The 22,493-nt window shown below is 42.9% G+C and overlaps 1 protein-coding gene across 2 annotated transcripts; it reads left to right on the forward strand.

Annotated features, from left to right (window-relative positions):
• On the forward strand, nucleotides 1-8,509 carry TMEM100 (transmembrane protein 100). Of its 2 annotated transcripts, XM_019008542.2 has the most exons (3): nucleotides 1-178; nucleotides 2,340-2,499; nucleotides 5,648-8,509. In XM_019008542.2, exon 3 carries the CDS (start codon nucleotides 5,710-5,712, stop codon nucleotides 6,112-6,114), a length of 405 nt encoding a protein of 134 aa, XP_018864087.1. In that variant the 5' UTR covers nucleotides 1-178; nucleotides 2,340-2,499; nucleotides 5,648-5,709; the 3' UTR covers nucleotides 6,115-8,509. The 2 variants fall into 2 exon arrangements, with proteins under 2 accessions (XP_018864087.1, XP_015501596.1); XM_015646110.2 differs by lacking the exon at nucleotides 1-178 and having other exon boundaries at nucleotides 473-2,499.
• The last annotated feature ends 13,984 nt before the right edge of the window (nucleotides 8,510-22,493 follow it).

Consider the following 22,493-nt stretch of genomic DNA (forward strand, 5'->3'; position numbering starts at 1 on the left):
CACAGGGCTCTCCCCGGTCACAGCAGTCGCGGGGGTTCGGCACTCGCAGCCGCTCCCCGGGTGCAGCTCGGCTGTCCCGGAGCGCCGCTTCTCCGGTACCGGAGGGCTGTACGTGCACAGCCTGCTCGCCTCTCCGCTCTCTTGCAGAGGTGCTCGGGACACGGAGATTTTAGCCTAGGTGTGTCTGTGGCGTGTAGCAGGCGCGTTTGAAAGTTTTGCAGTTGGCGCATAAGAGAGTTGGTTTGTGGAGGGGTTGGGTTGGCTCCCATCCTACATCCCGGCTATGTCGGGAAAACGAAAAAGGTGCGACAGTCTAAATCTGTTCCTGATTTTACTTATAAACTTGGTGAGAGAAACGTACTGCATCCCGAGGCAGCTGGTATGGAGGCAGTGTGTTCTCCTGCTTCTGTAGCTCAAGGCATGGTGCTGGAGTCTTGTAAGTACAAATTCTGGTTGAGAATTAACAGGAGTGTTCACCTGGGGCAGAGCTGCGGGATTGCGATGAGGATTACTATAATCTGTGGAATTCTGAGTGAGTTCAGGCTCTCCTCTCGGGACAGAAGGACTGCTTAGGCTATTCTGCATAGTCACTTTAATGCATAGCCATAGTGTGAAGTGTGAGCATTATGATTTACTTGAGATTTTACATAAGCAAAACAGGGTGCCTGAAGTGTTGGGTAAAATAGAGAGAATCTGGTCCAGAGCTTGAAGGCAGAAAACTCAAATGTGTCCCACTGGTTATAAGTAAAATGTGAAAAAAAAAGGGTTGTAGTAGCTCTTTGCCCTTGCACAGAGATGTTCTATATGTGGGAAGCCTCCTGAGAGAGCACCACATTAAAATGATTCCGAGTTAAAACGCTGGAAGCTTCATGTAGACATTTCACATGTTTCTTCTTTTCAATTTTGTGGTGAGAGAGGGAAGGAGAAGGGAAGAAACTTCATCTCTAAGAACTTGCTCTGTCAGAATTTTTGATATAGACATTACTTTAAAATAAGAATACCTAAACTGTGTGCAGTCAGGGATAAATACAAATAAATATCTGACAGAGCAATTAATCTTTTCCAAGCAAGATGCTGGCAGAGTGGCTTAGGGGGCACAATTGTGCTGGGAAGAGCTTTCAAACAAATTGTTTGAAAACCTTGCTGTAATCCCAGTGGAAGTTGTCTGCAAGCACATTTCAGAGGTCTGCACTTGTTTTAATGAGATCTAGATTATTTATCTGAAGTCAGGATTTTTTTTTCCTGCATTTCCCTCCAAACTTTTCAAAAAGTTAAACTAATTGCTAGGTCATGGGAAAAAGAATATAGTCAAGGAGATAAACAAGTAGACTTCCTTGCTATTAGCTAACCTCAGTAACCTTCAAATATACTTTGGCCATGTCAGAGGCTTATTCCAAGGATCTTCTGGACAACAGCAGCCTGTAAAGGTTTCTGTTTGTCAAATGTTAGCAGGGTCGAAATAATTTAAAAACAGAAAAACCCTTAAAGTTTATCATTATACAAACTTACTCTCATGAATTTACTCTCATCTCCATTTAGGACTCCTGCTTCCATGGTGAAATGATCTTCTGTGATCATGCACTTCTAGAAAGGGAATGTCAAATAAGATTAGTGACATAAATCTCTGCTGCTTCATGAGTTTTACCCAGCTGCCTGGCGATTTCACAGCTGTTTGTGCAGTTGATAACAATTTCCATCTCTCTGCTTTCTGCAGAGAGTTACAAATCTTGTTTTCAAAAATCCAGTAACAGAAATGAATAACAGTAAATATGATGAACTTGTGTTTATTACAGAGAGTTATTGGACTGTGTAAGTCTGCCTCTTTTTGTTCTGAGAAGAGGTTTTGGGATTATATTACTTAGGTTTTCTTGAAGAGATTTAACAGGTTTTTTTAGTGGTGTGTTGTCACAGCTAGGAAATCTGAGGAACAAGGAGATGGAGTGATTTGCTCAAAGAAATTGGACACATAGAAGAGACAAACTCCCATGTATTCTGAATCATTATTCACACAGGTGATGTCAGCAATAGAAATTGAGTTAAATAAGATTTTTATCTACAGTATTTCTTGTGCATTGCCTTTTCCTGCCTGGTTCTTTCTGGGGGACTTGACTGGGTTATGATACTCACTACAGGATGTCACATCATCAAAGGAAAATGTTACATTGGGCAGAAACGTGTGTCTGCTTCCAAGAAAAGAGGCAGAAGCCACTAGGAGAGCAGAGGGAGAACATCTCCTGCTTTGGTTAGGTTAGGAGCAGGAGTCAGCCCACAGCAGGAGCTTCACACTTACAACTTTTATTCTTAAGAAGCTGCTAAATATCCAACAAATTTTCTTGTAGGAAACTTCCATGCTAGAATATTGTCACCTCCAGTTCATCATTCAGCAACATCTGACACTTCAAGCGGCTCTTTCTGCCTTGAATTGTCATACAAGACATCTTCAGCACTCCTCTGCTTTCTGAGCCAAGAGTCTGTTACCATGGATTTCTCCTGGATCTGGTAGGTGTACATTCTGATGGATTTCATGTCTTTTTGATAAATCTAAATTTACACTTATTAGTGGTTAAGTTTTTTTTCTCCTTCCTTTATCCAGCCACAGATTGCCACAGAAGCACATTCTTCAACTCAAAGTAGTTCCTTAGTAGTACTTGTGGTATGATTAGTGAGAGGATGCTAGTGTTGCTAGGTATCTTTGCCTAAATTTCTTACCCTGAAACTTGAACCAAATCACCTGTTGGCTTAAGTCAGAAGTGACTTTGCTAGCAATGAAGATCCAGTGCCCTTTTTTTTAGGGCTGAATACCTTAGCTCACACTTCAAATAGGTTCTGTTGTTTATTGAATAGTATTTCAATACAGGGTTGTTTATTTGTTTCATATGAATGCCTGCCTTCTTACATCCTATTCCAGACGAGAACTGTGCTCCTCAGAAATCAATCCTCAGAATTGCAATTGACTTGATTATTACAGATTAGAATATTTTTTTTATTCCTGTTAGATTTGACTGTATAAATATATCTCTTTTCTTCATAAATCTCTGTACAAGAGGACTAGGAGATTTTAATGCTCATTGAAGATGTATCTGAAGCAGAGGGACAAGGACTTTAGAGACAGGAGTAAATACATTCTGATTAAAGGTTAAAGTTTTTCAGAACTTTATTATGGGCTTTTTCAAGCTATTCAGAAGTTTTCCTATTTCAGTGACTTTTAGAGTACTTGAACTTTGAAATAGTTATTACAGTGTATTTTAGCCAATAGACCTTTTATATGCAAAACAGTTAATTTTTTTCTCTCTCAAATTTGATAATAAAATGTTATACTAATTGATTGGAAAGATCAAAATACCATGACATTTGGGGGCCACATTCTTATGTTGTGCTGAACTTCTGTAACATTTTATGGATAAATAATGCAGCAATGCAATATCACCAGTGTACATCTCCCTGCTGTTTTTCATTATTGAAAATGCAGAAAACTCAGACTCAGATCCAATAGGAACAGAGCAGTTGCACTTGTGAGCAAACCCACGGCTTTCCTGGGCTCTTTCTGTCTGATTTAAAAGACATTTAATCATGCATTATGATTCAAAAACAAAGGTACCAGACCTAGGAGAATTTAGGATATCTAAGGTGTCAGCGCAGATATATTTGCTTTGTCTGATAAGCACTAAACAAAATCCCTTTCCTTCCCTTGGAGATACCAATTTCTCTCACAGAAACAGGCAGAATCATTGAATGGAACTGGTTGGAAGGGGCTTCTGGAGGTGATATGGTCCAATCCCCCCACTGCTCAGCAGGGTCACCTGGGCAGATGGCTTTCAATTATCTCCGAGGGTAGAGGCTCCAAAACTTCACTAGGTTCCAGTGTTCATTTGCCCTCTCAGTAAAAATGTTTTTCCTGATGATCAGAGTGTTTCAGTGTGTGCCTGTTGCCTCTTGGGCTGTCCTGGGTGTGCTTGGGTGTGTTTGTGCTCAGCAGGGACAGACAGGATCCTCTGGCAGGGCTGAGCCCACAGACAGCTGAGCAGTCTTCCCCAGAGCAGTAGAACAAAAGCTTTGGCAAACCAGATCTGGGCTTCCCTTCTCTCTTGAGGGTTCAAGGGGACTTCAACACTCTGACTGTATTCAGCATTTAGCCTGTTTGTGCCTGTGGTTTTTTAAAAAGAGTGAAATCCTCTTGTAAAACCCATGGTCAGTGGTAGGAGGTACTGAGATATAAAACCAAGGGCTCTCCACAATGAACGAATATATCTTAGCAACAAGGGTGGAGTGGTGGGAAAGGAAAAGGAGAATACAAGTATCTGGCAATTAACTTCCTAGTCACAGATGTGAAGGTGATAAAAGTGATAAAAGCATTACTGCATTGCCAACGCTCTTCCTTGTTCTCTGAGCTGCATATCGTGCTGCTCATGAAAGCAAAAGCGGCACAGCCCACACCAGAGTGGTGGGGAAGTCCTGGGAACTACTCACAGCAGAAAAACCAGTGGTTCCCCAGTGGTTCCCCAGTGGTTCCCCAGTGGTTCCCCAGTGGTTCCCCAGTGGTTCCCCAGTGGCTCCCCAGTGTCCCAATCTCTGTGTGTGCTGGGGTGCACTGAGCTGTGTCCAGGACAGCACATCTGTGGCAGCCTCAGTGTTGGCAGAGCTCAGTGCAGGCCCCAGGGTGACCCCACATCACCAGAGCCCCAGAGACAAGGCTGAGCTCTGTCAGGGCAGCCTGGAATGGTGGGCAGCTATGGGCTCCTCTTGCTCTGATCAGATGGACTCTGATTATTCCCTGGGCTTCCCAGAGCCAAAAGGTATTTGTCTCCTGTGCAGATGCAGTCGAACTGTGCATGCTGTCAGGACTGAGAGTGTGTTTACAGTCTGAAGACAGGAGGAAAACAGCATGATGTACTTGAGATGAGTGAATATTATGGTAAATTTCTCTCCCACACAGTTACAGGGATGTCATTTCATGGATTTACAAGAAAACCATTGCTTTTGCATGAAGCCAGTGCATATGGCAAGCTGTCAGTCTGGCACTGATGTTGCTGTAGCTGGAGATTCACCAGTTTTGAGCTGAGCCAAGTGCAGGAGTCTGTTTGCATCCTCACTCCCCCCACATCTACGCCTTGCCATGACCATTTGAATTTTTTCCATAAGTAGCACTTGCACTGAGGAATGGCTCACTGTTCATCCTAGTTTTTCCTGGGCTAGTACTTGACTATGTTATTGTGATGTGCAGTGGAGCAAATCTGGGTAATGTACTGTGTGTAGGTGTACAAAGAAACTGTGTGGAAAAATTGTGTGAGCAAAAATCAAAACAATGTGTGAACTTCACCTCCTTGTGAGAAAATGTAATGCCATTGAAACTGGAATTACATCCAGAAATACTGACTTTAGGAAGTAACTTAATGTAGGATTTGGCCCACAACACTTTAATGTTGGTGTCTGTCTTGGTGGGTGACTCTGATCTTTCTAGCACATACATATATATTGTGGACTTTTATAAGAAGTGATTCAGATCCTTCACAATCAGTCGTGTCACTGTTTATCTTGTGCAGGTCTGAATGTCTGGTTGTTTGTGATCCCAAGGGGACTCTTCTGTGTCCCCATTTATCTTATAAATAGTTGGTAATTATGGGTTGAACTCATGTTCTTCTCTCCACAGTGCAGCACACGCTCAGCAGAGCCTGCTCTAGCCTGAGAACGGGCCCAGTCAAGACAACCAAGATGACAAACGAACCTGTCAAAGAGATCCTGGGCACCCCAAAGCAGCCTGATTCTGTACCCACAGAGAAGAGTAACAACAATGACTGTGTGATAACCACCATCCCCCTGGTCAGTGAATGCCAGCTGACAGCAGCCACGGGGGGAGCAGAGCTCTCCTGCTACCGCTGCACCATTCCCTTCGGCGTGGTCATCCTGATAGCTGGCATCGTGGTGACTGCCGTGGCATACAGCTTCAACACCCATGGATCCATCATCTCCGTCTTTGGGCTGGTCCTCTTGTCCTCAGGACTCATTCTGCTGGCTTCCAGCGTGGTGTGCTGGAAAATCAGGCAGCAGAACAAGAAAGCAAAGAGGCGGGAGAGCCAGACAGCGCTTGTGGCAAACCAGCGAACCTTGTTTGGTTAGAGGCAGCAGAGAAGGCTAGACAGAAGGCAGAACCTTTGTAAGTCAACTTGGCTATTTATCAGTAGGAGAGATTGCAGGTTTTTATTTAACTGTGGAAACGAACTGATATGAAAATGGAATGGATAAGGAATACTTGTAGCAACTCTGCAAGTGCTCTCAGTATATTTCTTACTGCAGACTTGGTAGTGATTCTTTCCAAGACAGAGGAAAACCCATTTTTCCTTCACAGAAAACTGTGTCACATAACTGTAACCATCCTAACTGCGTTCTCCAGCATGCTGATCGTGTTGGAAAGGGAACTTGTGGGAACTGAGAAAATGTCTTGAACTGACTTGAAATGCCAGAGGTCTCCTTAAAACACTGATATTTGACTGAGAGAGAAGTCACAGCATTTGAAGTGACTACAAGCTTATGGCCAGAGTATCTGGGACTTAAACTGTAGCTAAAAAACGAAAAGGCAATAAGAACACATTGCAAATTGCTCAATAAGCTGATTCTTATATTTTATGTAACTTCCCCCTCCCAATACCTGTGGTACTTTCCCCCTTTTTTAAATCAACTAATATTGATTTTGTTTCACTATTGAATAGAAATCAGTAGAAATGTGTAATTATGTTGTTTAACCTAAATAACGAGGTATGATCATAGCTTAAAACATGAGACTTTTTTGTAAATTAGAGTGATCAGGTTTAGCACTTTTGATTTTTTGCTATAAAATTAAAAAATAAATTTCATTACAATAATATCCAGTGCTGCTAGACCTTTAGAAAATATCTCTTTATTGCTGCTAAGATAGCTTGTATCTTTGACTCTGACTGCTTTATATTTCTATTTTGTAGAACAACCCCTGTGACAATAATTGTGAACACATGTATTGATGATCTCTTACAAAAACCTCTCCACCTCTGTGGACTTGGGTTTGATAGTTCAACCCTCTGCAGCTTGATTAACAGCTCTGTTATTGAAAAATCATAGCAGACAGTTCTGCAGACACTCACTGTCACAGTCAGTTTGAGACATAACTATTAATAATAACTTGTAGAAGCAAAGCTATGTGTAGTGTTTGCTGACTGAGCTTTGGGATTACAAATCTTCATGAGAAGCAGGTGCCAGGTGTCCCCCACTTGTGACTGAGTGTTGATTCTGTAACTCTTGTGTTGTAGAGGTCTTCCAGCTTTTCTCAGTTAATGGATTATTGAAGGGCTTGTCCCAGATTGAAGCAAACCAGAAGATTATTTCTCCTTCTTGAAGGACAAGTGGTGCTGAGCTGTGTCACAGGTTTCCACCCCAGTGTGTAGGAGAAGGCAGAGGGCCTGCATGGAGCTCTTTCTATTTTTTCTCTCTTTTATTTTCCCCCTTTCTTTCTCCACACTCAAAAGGGCTGGGTGTGATTTTAGCTTTCCACTACCAAGGTGAGACAGGCCTGTGTCTTCTTTTTGCCCTCAGAGCCTCTGGCAGCCAGGATGGTTTTGGTGATGCTGCTGCAGAGCCCACCTGCCAAAGAGGTGCTGCAGGGGGCTCCTTGTCAGCTCCTCCTGGATCCCTACACTTCTCCTGCTGAAACCACCCAGGAATTCTGGCTTAGGTGCCACCATTTCCTCTGCTCTCCATGGTTTAAGCTTGTTACATCCATAACTTATCCCTGGATTTGCAAACTGCACCTCGTGTTTTAAATAGAGCGAGCTATATGTGCAGGAGGGGATGTTTGGGGTCAGTATTTGCGTTGCCACACTCCGTGGTTACCAGACGCTATAATAAAATCACTTGCATCAGAGGAAAGCTGACAACACATTTTAGCACTTCCATAGCCCTCACTTAATCACGGCAGGAAGCTTTCCTGCTGCTAGGAGAACATGTTGCGTCACCAGAACATCTGACACCGGTGTCTAGTGTCAATCACTTTGCTTAAGGTCATTAAAAATATTAGGGTGTCCCCTTACGATGTACAGGTTTTGCATGAGTGACAATTCATGGGAAATGCATAGCATGATAAATAATGGAACAGGTGGACTAAAGTGGTGTCTTTCCTGTTTAAAATGAGAAAAGTGATTGACATCAGCAAAGCTGGATAAGCTAAATAGAGCTGTTCATCTTTTTCCCTTTCTGGGAACACAATAGTTTTTCTGACTCCTTCTCCCTCCCCATTTCTTTTTTCATCAGTGGAATTTTGGGGGCTGCTGAGGAGAGAACTGCAGGAGCTACAGAGATGCAGTGATTTCCACTATGTGTATGACACTTTGGCTCCATGATTCCTATGCTGAGCCCAGAGCAGGAGGTGCCCACTGCCCTCTCCAAAAGTCTTTCCCACACATGGCTCCTCCTCTGGCCATCACTGTGATGTGGAAGGAAGGTAGAGGTACAAGGTGAGGCTCAGCTCCAAATCAAAAAAGAAAAGCCAAACTCAGTGGAATAACGACAATGGGGGTTTTGGAGCATTTTTTTTTTTCAGGAAGGGTAAATAGGAGTGAGTAAGAATTGCTCTGCTACTACTAGAGATTATTTCCCTTTCCTTATCCCTGCTCTCTTTTGCAGTGCATAGGCAAGGACACAGCAGAGTTCCTGGACCATTCTCTGCCTTGCTAATTGTGGGCATTACCCAGGCTGTGAGCAGTGACAGACACATTGCAGTGACCCTGGATGTGATCCCCTGGCACAGCAAAGCTTCAGACACTCCGTGGTCTCTGCAGTCCCACTGGACAGGCTGGGAGGTCTCTGGGTGAGAGGGGCTGCTGAGCTCAGCAGCATCCTCTGTGTTGTTTAGAGATGAGGTACCAGCACCTTCATACCAAGAAGCAAATGAAAGGCTGTGCAGGAAGCCAGCCTTGTTTGTCCTTTGTTCAGAGGAGCAAAACAGTGATTTTATGGGGAAGAATCCCAGGACCTGATCCTGGTGTCCTGCAGGAGCAAAGCAGAGATTGTGAGCAATTCAGGCAGAGATTTTTATGCTGTCGAAGATGTTTTCAAAGGTTTCATCACTAAATGTTTGCATGGCCTTAGAAACTGGCTTTTCCCTCATGATTTGTTTGCACTGACTTTGGACCAGTCTGAAGCAGAAGTAACATCCTTTCTGACTGACCAGAGATGACATCTCACCCAAGTCTCTCACTCTGTGCTTTTTTCTTCTTGCAAATCTATGTATTTCAGATATTTTCATTATTATCCTGTCTCTCTCTGTGCACCCAGGAACAACAAATCCTTTTCAGCCCTTAAAGCCCAACCAAACTTTCTGCTTCATATTTTGTACCCCATGACCTAATCTGGATTGATTTGGAGTTTCATGCCTGGGTGCTGCAGTGCACCATTTCTTTTGATACAAAGCCATCTGGAGCTCCATGATTGCTGTTTGGTGTTTCTCATGGGAATCTGAGAAGCAAAAGGACATAACCCAGTGGAGATCAAAGTGATTTTCCAGTTCAGAAACACCTTCCCTTCTGGTGTGAAAAGGCTTTGAATGCCACAAATGGTGTTTCAGTTCTGGGAGAGGCTGGGTGGGAGCTGATGCAAATTTTATTGTCACAATTTCTTGTCTATCCCTTCCTGAAAGCCCTGGCAGCACTGCACAAGAAAAACTGCCCTCACAAGGATAGAAGATTATCTAATAAAGGAATTGCGCTGGTGCTCCAGGCAAATGTTACAGCGATCTTAATAATTTCAAAACCTAAGCACAGGAAATTGTGTCTGTAACTACACCCTGTATTGCTGTTATACACAAAGACAGTTATAGCCTGAGACAGTATTTTAAAATAATAATCAGATTGGTATGACAATGCTTAGGTTTTGTTCAAGTCAAAATGCCCAATTTGCAATTCCCCCATCATTTCACGTGCTGTGTTTTGTATGTGACTGGCTTTAATACCATAATTTTCCAGGTTTAAAAAATAATTAAAAAGAGAGAGAGAAAGAGAGAAAGGTTAGTTTCATGGACTTGTGTCAAGAATTAAGTTTCTCTGCCATGGACACTTGGGAGAGCTCCTGTTACCAAACAGCAAATGTAAAGTATTACTGCAGCTCCACAGAACAGGAACCAGCTCTGAGTGTGGAACGAAGAGAGGCCTGAGAGTCTCATCAGCATCCGGAAGAGTCAGGCCAGGAACAAGCCCTCTGGAATATCCCCTATTCCTGCCTCAGCTTTGCTTATCCAGAGTCAAATCCAGGCTTACTGCTCCTTTGATATCTGAGATGGAAATTGTATATTATTAGCAGGTTTCACCTAATTTGTTTTTACAATGGGGTGCAAAATAAGAAAAGCAGAACAATATGGGCAGCCATCATTTTGCATAGATATTACCAATACCTCTGAGCATTGACAGACATCATTTGCTTTTATATTTCCTATAACTTTGATGCCTGTAGCTTGTATGACATTTTAGCTACATCATTATAAATATTTGCAGTCACGAGGGGCTTTTATATATTGAATTACATTACATATGAAGAATTGCACTGTATGATGTGAAAAATATAAATTCTGGCAGAAATCTATGTGTAGACTGGATCTTACAGGCTAAACCATGTGGGAGAACAATGGTCTTAAACTGCAAAATCAACTTGAATTTTTGGCTTTTATTCAGGTTGTTGATGTCACTATTATCATGACACAGGACCTAATCCTTCCTCTTGTGAGCAGCCAGTTGAAGTCCTATTGTCCTGACTCTGTGCATCCTAAAATTTGTATTTGTAGCAAATGTGGCAATTTTGAAAAACACTTCTTTTGGATTGATTGCTTTTCCTCTTAACTCTTCTTCTGTGCTTCTTATGCTAATAGAAAAATTACTATATTTTAAAAACAGAATAAAAGGAAAAAAGAGAAGAACATACAACTGCAGATCTGGACACTGCATAATGTAATGGAAGGATAATAAATGTGCCTTGTTGATGGAGACTTTCAAAAACATATAAGTCTTGTTTCTGATACAAGACTTTATCCTCAGTTTCATTCTTAGAAAATTCCTTAAGTCCCCAGGTTAACATCGGTCTTAGATCCTCACCTCATATTTATTTTCTGTTTCCCAGGAACCATTTAGCTCAAAAGGCAGATTCTTTAACCATCTTTTACAGCCTGACTGACATCAAATGGCCAAGTGGGATTTGCAGAGGCAGTGTCCCCATAGGCATTCAGCCACAGTCTGCTCTTGAAGGGGCAGACACTGGGCAGAGGTAAAGATTTCTGTGCTGCAGCAGGAGATGTCAGTGAATAATCTGTGACAAAAACATAAATAACAGCAGAGCAGCCCTTCACTGCCTCTCCTCAGCCACGTTCCCTTTCTATCTGAAGGCTCAGGTTTGTGAATAGAGTTAACAGCTTTCCTGGAAAACTGGCCCATGACATTATTTCCTTGTGAACTCCATCCACCTGTCATGTTAGGGCTTGGTGCAACGCCAGGGCTGGCAGGAAATAATAGGCAGCAGGATGCTGGTGTGTGTCGATGGCCCTGACCCTCCCATTCCTGAACATGAATAAGCCTGGGACTCACCGGGCGTCAGAAGCGCGCAGCTCCCAGGCCCTGGGACGCGCATGGGTGGGAGGCACAGCCACTAAAATAACATCCAGCCAGCAGAGCTGCAGCCCAGACTGCTGTGGGAAGGGATGGTGTCACATTCTCACTGCCTGCTGCTCTTTGTTCTCTCCCCTGCACAGAGGGAAATCTGCTGCTTCACACAGTAAAAAAGGACAGAGTAGGCCTCCATGTGACATTGCTGAGATTCCCCTGAACAGACTTATTTCCTTGGAATCCATGGGGTATGTTATGGATGACCATCTCTGTTGCCATTTCTACTTTGCTTCTATCTAGATAATTTCATTCTTTGCCTGCCAGCTGATGGTGTTTCAAAGAATGACCTCTGCTGGCATAGAAGCAAAGGACTTTTCACTCTGGATTGCAAAATGAACTTGTAAAGAAACATCCTGATCTCTTAACCATTCTCAAAAAAATCTAATGGCTGGGTCTGGAAGAAAATTGTTTCCTAATCTGGAGCAAAAGTGGTACAGCAGCAGTTTAATGAAATGCAGGCTTGAAGCAAAGCATCCTGTCACCCCTTTCCCTTTTTTCCCCAAAGGCAAAACTGCTGAAGTGAATGATATAACTCATGTGAAATATCATAAGGGTGGTCAAGTTACTGCTGATGTTTAAGCTCTTGCAAAATGAGCGACTAAATGGATATGGGACCAACACCTCCTGAGTCTTTTGCAAGAAAATCCCCAACAACTTGGAGAACAAGCTGTTCTTCCCTTGGCAAAACCTTTCAGTTCCTCCATTGCAGCAGCTGGGCCATGATAGGTGCTGTGGCCTCAACTGCTGCCAGCTCCAAGTGTTGTGAAAGACACGAACCATCCCTGTTGAGCACAGCATTCACATCACAGTCACTGCTTTGTTTGTGTCCTGCCCCTCTGTGTGCAGACACCAGTGGGGCTAAGAGGGATTTTCTGAGCAGCCACCTCTTCCTCAGTGCAGCCTGCTCCATGCCAAGCAGGACTAGAGGGACTTACTACAGACACAGAAAAGTGAAGTTGGTCTGTAAAGCGACCAGAAGTGAAAGCATGAAGCCTGGAGCTCAGGATGGGACAGAAGGATCAGGGAGAATCCATGTGCCCATGTGTGTTTTGCTCACACTAATGCTAAAGCAGAGGTAAGTACTGCAGAGGAGGACTGAAGCATGTTGGCAACCAGCCTGGGGAGGCTTCTCCTCCCTGGCTGTGTGAAGGGCTTTGTTTTCCTCTGCACAGAGCAGAGGACAGCCAGGAGCTCTGGGCTCTGAGCGTTGCCAGACACCCCTGAGCATCAGCTGCATCACAGAGTGGCTGATGCTCCTCTGGAGTGGCTTTGTGGGACTGCAGAGGAACTGGCCATTAGATCATTTCCCTTGGGCCACCAACAGGGGACTCAATCAGATGGCATCAACTTTCACTCTGCTCTTTGGTCAGAATGCTCAATAAAAACCATTCCCCTGGTGGTGGTAAAACCGATTGTGCTTCTGTGGAAAAATGACAACTCAACAGCCTTTGAAATACAACAGGCTCTTTCCAGTCAGAGCTACAAAGTGGACATTACTGAGCAACAAGACTTCACAGAAACTGGCAGCCAGACATTCTCCTGGCTGGAAAATCATGTTCTACAACTGCCCTGGCTGCCAGCACTTCTCCAAAACTTTGCTGTGTTTTTACAGGACAGAGATCTCTTAATTCACTTGCTTTTGGTGCATTTTCTGTGTTCCCAGCCACTGCTGAGCCCACCTTTGTTACAGGCCCCGCGGTTGTGAGCATCCCCTTTCTCTCAGAGATGGTGATGAGGCTGTCCAGGGTTGCTGGCAGAGCTGTCTCCCAAGCCTGGCAGCCCAGCGCAGACACAAATTTGAGATATTTCTGAGCGCCATCTGCTGGGGCTTTATCTGCTTTCCAATTGCACAGTTTTAGTGTTTATATTCACACCATTCAATAATTCAATACTCCGTGTTCGGCTGTAGGAATGACTTAAAATTGCAAAGAATGAGAAAGAAAGAGTTCAGCACCCTGGTGCTTCCACCACTGAGAGCATCCCTCAGCCTCACAACAATTTGTGCTCTTATGGTTCTGATAATCCTTCATTTCCTACAGTGACAGATGCATTCCAATGCTACACTTACAGCTGGTCAGAAACTCCCACGGGAATAATCTTCTACTGAAAAACTATGACATTATTAAGTCAAAACATTTCACAGAAATGTAAATTTTATTGCTTATTCATTTTTACGGGAAGTTGTAATAATTGAGTTACACATTTAATTTTCAACTGCATTGTATTTAAAAAATCAGAAAGAGCAGAATAACATGAAAGATTTTCATCTTGCTGAAATGAAATATGCACAAATATGAAAGCTCTGTAGCTAAATCCATGCACAGATAAACTCCTGAGGCTGAGATTTGCATCTTTATTTGGGAAGGTGACAAAATGAGAACAACCTTGGAGTTTTTCATGCAATGAAATTCCAGACTGTGAAGAGCTCTGACCCCTGAATTTTATATCTCTACTTTATTTTGTTTTGAGAGAAAACAGCATGACTTGGGAAATTCTTTCTCTCCATTTCTGTCCCACTGCTGATGCCTTGCTAAACCCTAATCCTGCCAACGCACTCAGTTCAGCAAGGCTGTTGGCAGTTCCAGTTTCCTGTAGCAAAGGCAAACCTTTTGTACTTTCTTCCTTTGGACAGTTTTCCTTTTTTCCCAGTAATAGGAGTGTGCAAGGCCTTTCCAGCTGGGAAATGCACGTTGCAGGCGGCAGGGCCAAGGGGACAAAGAAAAAGGAGTCTCGGTACAAGTTACGACACCGACATCTGGCAGATAGATTGTCACCTCCTCTGCTGGACAATGTTCTTATCCCCAGAGTGAAGTCTTTGTTAAACACTGGAACTCTGAAAATGTGACTGGCATCAGGTTTGCAGAGAAGTTGGAGAGTTCTCATCTGTACAGATCTGTCTTTGGAAGAAGTAAATTCTCTAATTCTCTTCTGGTCTCCTCAGCTTGATCAGTGAACATCAGGTTTTGGGAGCCAGCCTCTGTTGCAGAAAGCTGCAGCGTGGTCACAGTGTGGTCACAGGGCATCCAGCTGAGCTGAGGAATGATTTGGAGGGACTGGAGCAGAGAATTACTTTGGGGAGGAGCTGCAGTCACAGCTTGCTCTCCAAATAACTTGCAAAAAGCGGCCAGTTTTGCCCAGGACTGAGAGAGCTGCTCTTCAGCTCTGATAGCCCCTGATGTTGGCACACCGCCTGTGGGGGTGGCTGTTAATTCCATTTCATTCAACCACTCTTTTTAGCTGCTTTTGGATGGGATTTGTGCACAGGATCATTTCATCACAGGGACGAGTATCATATTAAATAGCTGCTTTTTTTTCCAGCAAAGTTTAAATCCACCTTGAAAGAAAGTTTTCTCTTTGGGCTAGTGCAGCAGTTCAGCTTAACATAAGGGATGCTATGAAGCAATTTTTGGCATGGAAGAGATCAGTACCATGAAGTCAGAACCAAAAGCTTGAAGTTCAGCAACATGAATAGCATGAAATTACATTTTTGAGCATGTGGATTATGTCATGGTCAGGACCCATGGCCATCTGACAACTGGCTTGGGAAGTCTTGTATTAAAATCCCATCAAGAATTACAAGTGTCCTAACGTGATGATGGAATGAGAGATTAGAGAGGGGCCTGTAGCAGACCTGGAGGCTGCTAATGGAAAATCTTTAAGTGCAGAGAGACACCCCAGGCTCCCCAGGGGAAGGATGCATGCTAAAACATCAGCAGGTTTTGTGATTCTGTTTGCAAATGAACACCCATAGAGTGTTCATGTTCACCTGTGATCACTGATGCCAGAAAGGAAAAAACCAAAAAGCTGTGTTGTTTGTTTTATTTGTAAGGGATATCATTACTGTGGACCCAGGAAGAGAACTCAGCTTCCACCTCTGAGTTTGTTCTTTGTTTTAGAGATTGGTAAAAGAAATCTTTATATTTTAATAGCATCTCTTAAACACTGGTATATTTCCATCATCTTTTTTGATTTATGGAGCATAATTAGGCAACTTTTTATGCATGGGCTGTGTTTATATAACACAGTCTTACCATATGATGTTGGAACATTTTGGCAGTGTTTGCCAAACACAAGTTTGTGGCTCAGGTTTCTGGGTAACTTCCAAGCTGGGTTTATTAGCTACACTTTCCATGAGACACTTTTTTCCTAATTGATTAAATTAATTTAGTTTGATTTAGTTTTGCCAGAGTTATTTTTACAGACAAAATTTGTTTTGATGTGTGTTTTTCACATCTGTTCTATTAAGTATTTTATCCTTGTGCATATAAGCAATCATCCTGCTATGCCTTACTCTTCACTAAAGTAGATGATCTGTAAATATTAATTCTCCAATGTAATAAATGTGCTCTGAGGAACACACCTATAAAATTATATAATATAAAGAAACTACAGCACTTACTTTATTCTTAATGTACAAAATGATATATTTTTCTCACTGGTGATAATAACCCAACCTTCAGATTTCCATAAACCCAAGACTGTACTCACGGTTGCTAAAGTGTTGACAACTATTTTTAATTCTAAAAATAGTTTCATCTTCTTAAAAATTTTATGGAACTGAGAAAAGAAATTTATACCTATTTTCCAAATGAAAATAGAAAACAGAATCTGTTACTGGATCTTTCCATGTTTTCTATAGGTTATACCCGAAGTACATAAGGAAAGGAGGTTTATTCAACAGCCATGAAATGGCACTAGAGTGTGTTGAACCTACTCAGTGTCAAGGAATTCAAGTTTCAGGGTTTTCTCTTTCTGGGGAAAGTCATTTGGTTTGGGGCCATCAATTAAGGCATCAAAAAATCCAGCAGAGCCACAGTCTGTTTACAATCTAATCACATTGCAGGGGAACTGCACGGTAATCACAGCTGTCATTGCCACACAAAACGTTGTTGTGAGCTGTCAATCTTCCTATCACCAACAGGAAACTCAACTTCCATGCTGTTTACAAGCCTCTCTTAGGACCTCTTGGGCCTAAATCCTAAACAAACTTCCTCAATAATTGCCAGCAGAATAGCACAGCATGGAGACTTCGTCACTGGAGGTCCATTATTCTTTAAATTGCCCTCTCACAGAGCCAGCCCCGGCATCTTCAACACTTCTTTTGTTTGTTCCCATGCCAGAGGTTCTTGGTATTTATCACAACGAGCTGCAAAAGCAGCCTTTCCAAAAACCAGTGTTTGAGAGCATCCAAAGAGCAGCAGTTGAGCTCAGTATCAAATCCCCTTATTCCCTGGCCTACGTATTTGATTTGGAAACCATTGAATGCATTTGTTGGGATAAAAGCCACAGAAAGGGCTGGACATTGGGACTTTCTGCTGTTGTGGATTAAAAAGAATCCAGAGATGGGAAAGGCTGAGCTGGGGTGCTGATGCTCTGCTGGACCAAACTGGAGCTAATGCATGTGGTTCCTGATCCAAACCCTGTGCAAATTCTTGTGCCTCTGCCCTTCAGTGGCAGCTCAAGTGGCCAAGCAGAAAGATGCAATGAGGTGTCTTTCCAGCCACTGTCACTTGCACAATGAAGGTTTCACAGCTCTAGATCTCTCTGATGTATTTTTGCTGCAGGCCAGGGAAAAGATTTGCACACAATGGGAATATTTTTTCCAAGTTAAACCAAAATACACTCTTATTTCAAGGAAGGTTTGGAGGACAGCCATGTGCATTTTGAAATCCCTGGACCAGAATTAAGCTATTAAAGCAGATATTGCAAGATGCAGGGCTTTTTACAACAAAGGGAGGGAATGGATCTCTTGTTCATTTGGGGCCCTAAGAACAATATTTCATTATTCTCTTTCCAAAACAAAAGTGGAACAAATTAATTGCTTAAAGTTGCTTATTCCAATAACATCCCACCTTATGCTTTGGCTTCTGTAATAGCTTTTCCCTCAGCTCCTGACAGCAGGGTTCTGCCTTTGCTGAGTTTACAATTAGTTTTCCAGGGTATTGATTCTGGAGGCTACAAGGGAGCTGTAAAACAGGACCTGGGTACAAGGCACAGCATGATTGAGACCTCAGCCAGACTGCTGGGTATTTGTCAGTCTTCATATTGAAGACTACAGAAGCAGCACTCAGAATGCCCATTGTAAAGGTCCTTGTACAATTTGCCATGAGACAAATTCTCCTGGGCTTTTATTTACATGGCTGTGCATTAATGTGCGTGTATTTACGTGTATACAAATCTCAACCTTTCATATTCCTCCTTTAAGAAATCATAGAATCTTTAAAAGTAATTTGTAATAAGAAGCATTACTTTCTTTGCACCTTAGAACTAGCAATTGATTAACTGACTTGCTTTTTGCTGCCAGTGTCCTTGATTAGTTTCTAATGAACCCAAGTGCATTAGAATTGTAATTTCAAGTCAGCCTGAACTCCTGGCTGAAGGCTCTTACTGATCCCAGAGGAATATGCAGGTTTGTAAGACTGTGATATCATTTATTTCTTGTTGTCTGAAAGAGATGTTTCTATAATTGTTCAGTGAACTGAAAAAAATAAGGGTTTCATTACAGCTTGAGAAGGAAAGTCACTAAAATGAAGGTGGTTTCCGTGGCTGGGGTGGTGTCTGTATCACGTTTGAATGTTAATAGACCTGGAAGAATGTCACTGAATGTTGCCTGGCATAAGCAATTATGGGTTTTGTCTGTATGTATTAAGCTTCTTGGTGTACACAGAGCTTGATTTCTAATTCAATTATCTACTGAAGCACAGAAAAGCTGATTAGAAAATATTCTTTACCTACAATGTGATGTTTTCTTTTATAAATATAAGCATACAGGGTATTTAGCTTTTTATGATAAGTAATTTTTCCTATGGGATCCCTTATTTGTATAACAGGATTTAGTTTTGCTGCTTAGTATCAGAAAGCCCAAATTATTCTGACTTTCCCAGGGAATTGGTACCTGTACTGTGTGCTGAGGAAGCCAATGTGATGCTTCTAAAATCTCCAAATTATTCTGTATCTTTAAAGTGTTCTGGTAGGATTATATCCTCCACAGCCATACCTAGACATGGGAAAGAGAAATGTAACCAATTCCCCTGCTGACCTTTATCTTATTGTGTCTATTTAAAACAGGAAAAGCGTGCCCATTGGCTCAGCTAATACCTTAAATAACTAAAAGACACCCTGCTATTCCCAATTCCTGACTGCTTCCTTGTTTGTTTCCCTCCTGCTAGTCCAGCAGCAGCTTGCATATAAATTGATATATGCATGCAAATTTTCAACTCCAGATAGGGCTTACCCAAGAAAACAAAACAGTCTGTAGCTCTTCCAAATCCCTGTCTGAGACTCCTCACCTGGGCTCTGTTAGATAATTCTATTTACCTTACTTGTTATCCTTTTATAAGACACTCTCTTGCTGCCTTTTATTTTAAGCTAGATATAAAATATATTTTATGTGTAATTTGGTTTTTTTGAAGTACAAATCACTTTTGGACCTTTCCAGCATTAGCTGCAGAACTTCAGTGTAAATTTAGGTTTACTAAGCAAGCTGTGATCTTGAGCAGTGCTCTCAGTGTAAGGAAACTGGAAAGCAAAGGCAGCTAGTAGAGATTGTGAGGGGAAATGTTGATGGTTTAGGTCTGTCCATTTGAAGCAAAGGCCTTTAGTGCCTTAATTGCTTACTCCCACTTTCAAAGGTACTTTAAAGTATATATAAGGCCTTTAAGGATTTAAAAAGGAAAAATAAAATGTATTTTGCTAAAGCCCCTTAGTAACCTGGCTCTGTTTTGAGCATCTGGATCCTCAAGCCCTTCTGTGAAATCTGCAATTTGCATATTGCCTGAGGGATCTGGGTGAAGTGGAAAAATGAGCGTGGAACAGCTGAACATCCTGATGCATGTCTGGAGTTTATTTCAAAATGCTTGATTCAGACACTCTTTTATCAATTCCTGGCACACCAGGGAGTAAATATGGTCACCTACAGGAACTGAATTCATCAGCTGTACGCCAATGGATCTGGAAGTAACTGGCACAGCTTCCCACAGCAGCAGAGCCAGGGCAGATGCTGAGTGCAGGCTCAGGGAGCAGCGTTCCCTGGGCCTCATTAGCTGCCTTTGGTGTTTGTCCATTTGGCTCCTGTGGAGATCCAGCTGCTTTCCAGGGGTGAGCAGCTGACTGCTGAGATGGAGTGGCAGATCCTCTGCAGCAGCATGTGCAGATGGTTGTTATTGCAAATGGCAATGTTTGGGGTTTATTTATCAAGTGTGTTCCCCGGCAGACAAAAGGACAGCTCTCCAGTTGTTTGTGGTGAGGATTGAGCACTGTTTATTGGAGAAGGGAAGGCTGAGGAGGAACTTGGTTATCACAAGAAACAGGGCAGGAGGAATGACTGCAGAGTTTGTTTCTGCCTTGTCTGATGGCTGTGGAGGCTGTTCTGTGATTCCACAGGTTGCTGTTGTACCTGTGCTTGTCTGCCCCACCCTGTGGGGACAAATGCTGCCTCCAGGATGCTTTGCCTCCTCTTACAAGGATGGTACCTGCAGGGAGTGGCTGGGGAAGGGCAAGCAAATGCAAATGCCAAGCAGATGTCAAGCAGAAGCAAAGCTTTTCCTATTTTCTGCCTGTAAAAAAGGTGAACCCAGTCCTTCATCTCTTCCTGTTGCTGCTGCAGCCTGGCATCTCCTCTCTCGCTGTTCTCTCCCAGGACTTGCCAACAACCCCTTTAACTACCAGAGGCTGCAGAATTGTTAGCCAACAGCAGCCCCTGAGCCTTCAGAGCTGCTGGTTTGCAGGACAGGGCCCAGGGTGGGTTTTGGCATTCCCCTGAGTCTGGACCCCTCCTGAAGATGGTAGCAAACAATGTGTGTGTCTTGCCAGGCAAACATGTGGTGGAACTGTCATTATGAAACACACAGTTTTGGGAAAGAAACTTCCTGGCCAGAGTGACTGTTTGGGAGTGAGTCAGTAGATCAGCCCAGATGTAAGGCCAGTGGGAAGAAGAATCCTCCCAGTCTTGGGTAAAATCTCAGTGCAATTCCAGTTAGAAATACCAGAAACTTGCAAAGTCACTTACAGAGATACAGTCCCTGTGCTCTAAGGAAAGGCTGGGAAAAAAGCAATTGTGGAGTTAAAAAAATCATCTACTACCTTTATTACATGAAGGAAACATGGCAGGGGATGAAAGGAAGAGCTTTATTTGCTGTTGAAGATGTTAGATTCCATGTGGCAGACAACATCCAAAAATATGAAGTCACTTCCAAAAAACACAGCTGTTCTGTGGGAGCTATGATTTCCATATGCCTGGGCTGTCAGAGAACATCTTGGTGGCAGTCAGGACAGGAATGTCGTCATGAGCACTGCTGAACTTTAGAGAGGACTGGATTGTTTTCCTGGTAGTGCCTAGTGACACTATTTTGTAATGCTAGCCTTTTGGAAAAAAGATATTCCCCAAATTAGCACATTACGAGCTCATTTAATGAATGCTCTGCCTCTCAGATGAGAGATTAAACTGATTGGGCTATTGCTCTAAAACTTCTATAGGTTTCATTCTCTTCAAACTTACATTCTGTCTCAGGAAAACAGAAGAAATTACTGGATGAAACTCTGGAAACGGTGTTGTGCTCAGGCTCAGTTTATAGGGGTGTCTTACCCTCCCAAGGGATCATTGCTGTAGGAGTAACAGTCTGCCTCTTCTGCAAAGCTACTGAAATTCATTGGGGTTTAGCATTAGCTTTACCTTCCCCTGTGTGTTTTTGTAGCTGCACAGTGGGATCTCACTCTGAGGTAGAAGGCAGTGTCCACTTGCATGCTAAATTCTGTAATCACAACATTGATGTTTTCTGTCATTTGAAACAGGCCTGGTATTCAGGTTTCATTGTAGGGGATGAAAAATGAGATGTTTTTTCCCCTTTAACTTTTGCAGTAGAAAAGCAGTAGGATTTCTTTTTTTTTTTTTTTTTTTTTTTGGTTAGAGACTTAGGTTTAAACAAATTTGTCAGCCACTGCTCTGAAAGATTGATCGATGTCTCACAGATCCAGCTGCCTGTGAGGTCTGAGCAAACCCCAAAAGAACCTAAGCACACTCTGTGTGTGGGAGAGGAGCCTCTGCTGCTGTGCAATCGCTTATGTCAGCACACACAGGATACTCCAGCCTTGGGCAAATAAATATACCCAAAATGAGTAACCTAGTGAGAGAAAGTGGCAGCTTTGGGGGTGAAGGTGGTGAACCTGCTGGAATGGAATGGAACACACACTGCAGTGCCTGGGGGGGAGGACTCTGGTGTCAGTAACGTGTAGGTCGAGAGGTGTTGGCAGAGAAAAGAATGGCCACAGTGTTCTTGTGGGGATGGAGTCAGCCCAATTAAGTATGGTTTGTTAAACTGCTGACAAGTCTGAATAAACCAAGTTTGTGTGGACAGGTCTGAAGCTTACAAGAGGTTGTTGACTTTAATTATGGTTCAGCAGAAGAAAAGTCTGAGCTAGGGGTGCTGGAAAGGTTGAAAGCTGGATGCTCCCAGCCCAGGGGGATATTTGGACTCTCTGGGTGTTGCTGAGAAGCTTTCCCTGCCTGCAGTGTCCATCAGGGCTCAGCCCACACTGGGGTGTCTGCGCTCTGTGCACTTCCCCTGGAGTTATGTGGGCAGGCAGGTAATACTGAAAATGACATTGCTCAGTAAATTTACAGTCACATCACCCATCCACTCCGGAGTGATTTTGATAAAGTCACTTCTGAGGGCAATGCTTCACAGAAAGCTTTTGGAGGCACTGTGGGATGCTCTTTGCTTTGCATCTACATACCAAATATAAATGGTTTAAATGTTCCAGAGTCATTAACAGCCATTTTGAGCATTCCATTGGTGCAGCAGGTCAGTTTTCTCACTGTGTTTAATTTGT

This window comes from Parus major, chromosome 18 (genome assembly GCF_001522545.3).
Source record: "Parus major isolate Abel chromosome 18, Parus_major1.1, whole genome shotgun sequence".
NCBI classification, from domain to species: Eukaryota; Metazoa; Chordata; class Aves; order Passeriformes; family Paridae; genus Parus; species Parus major.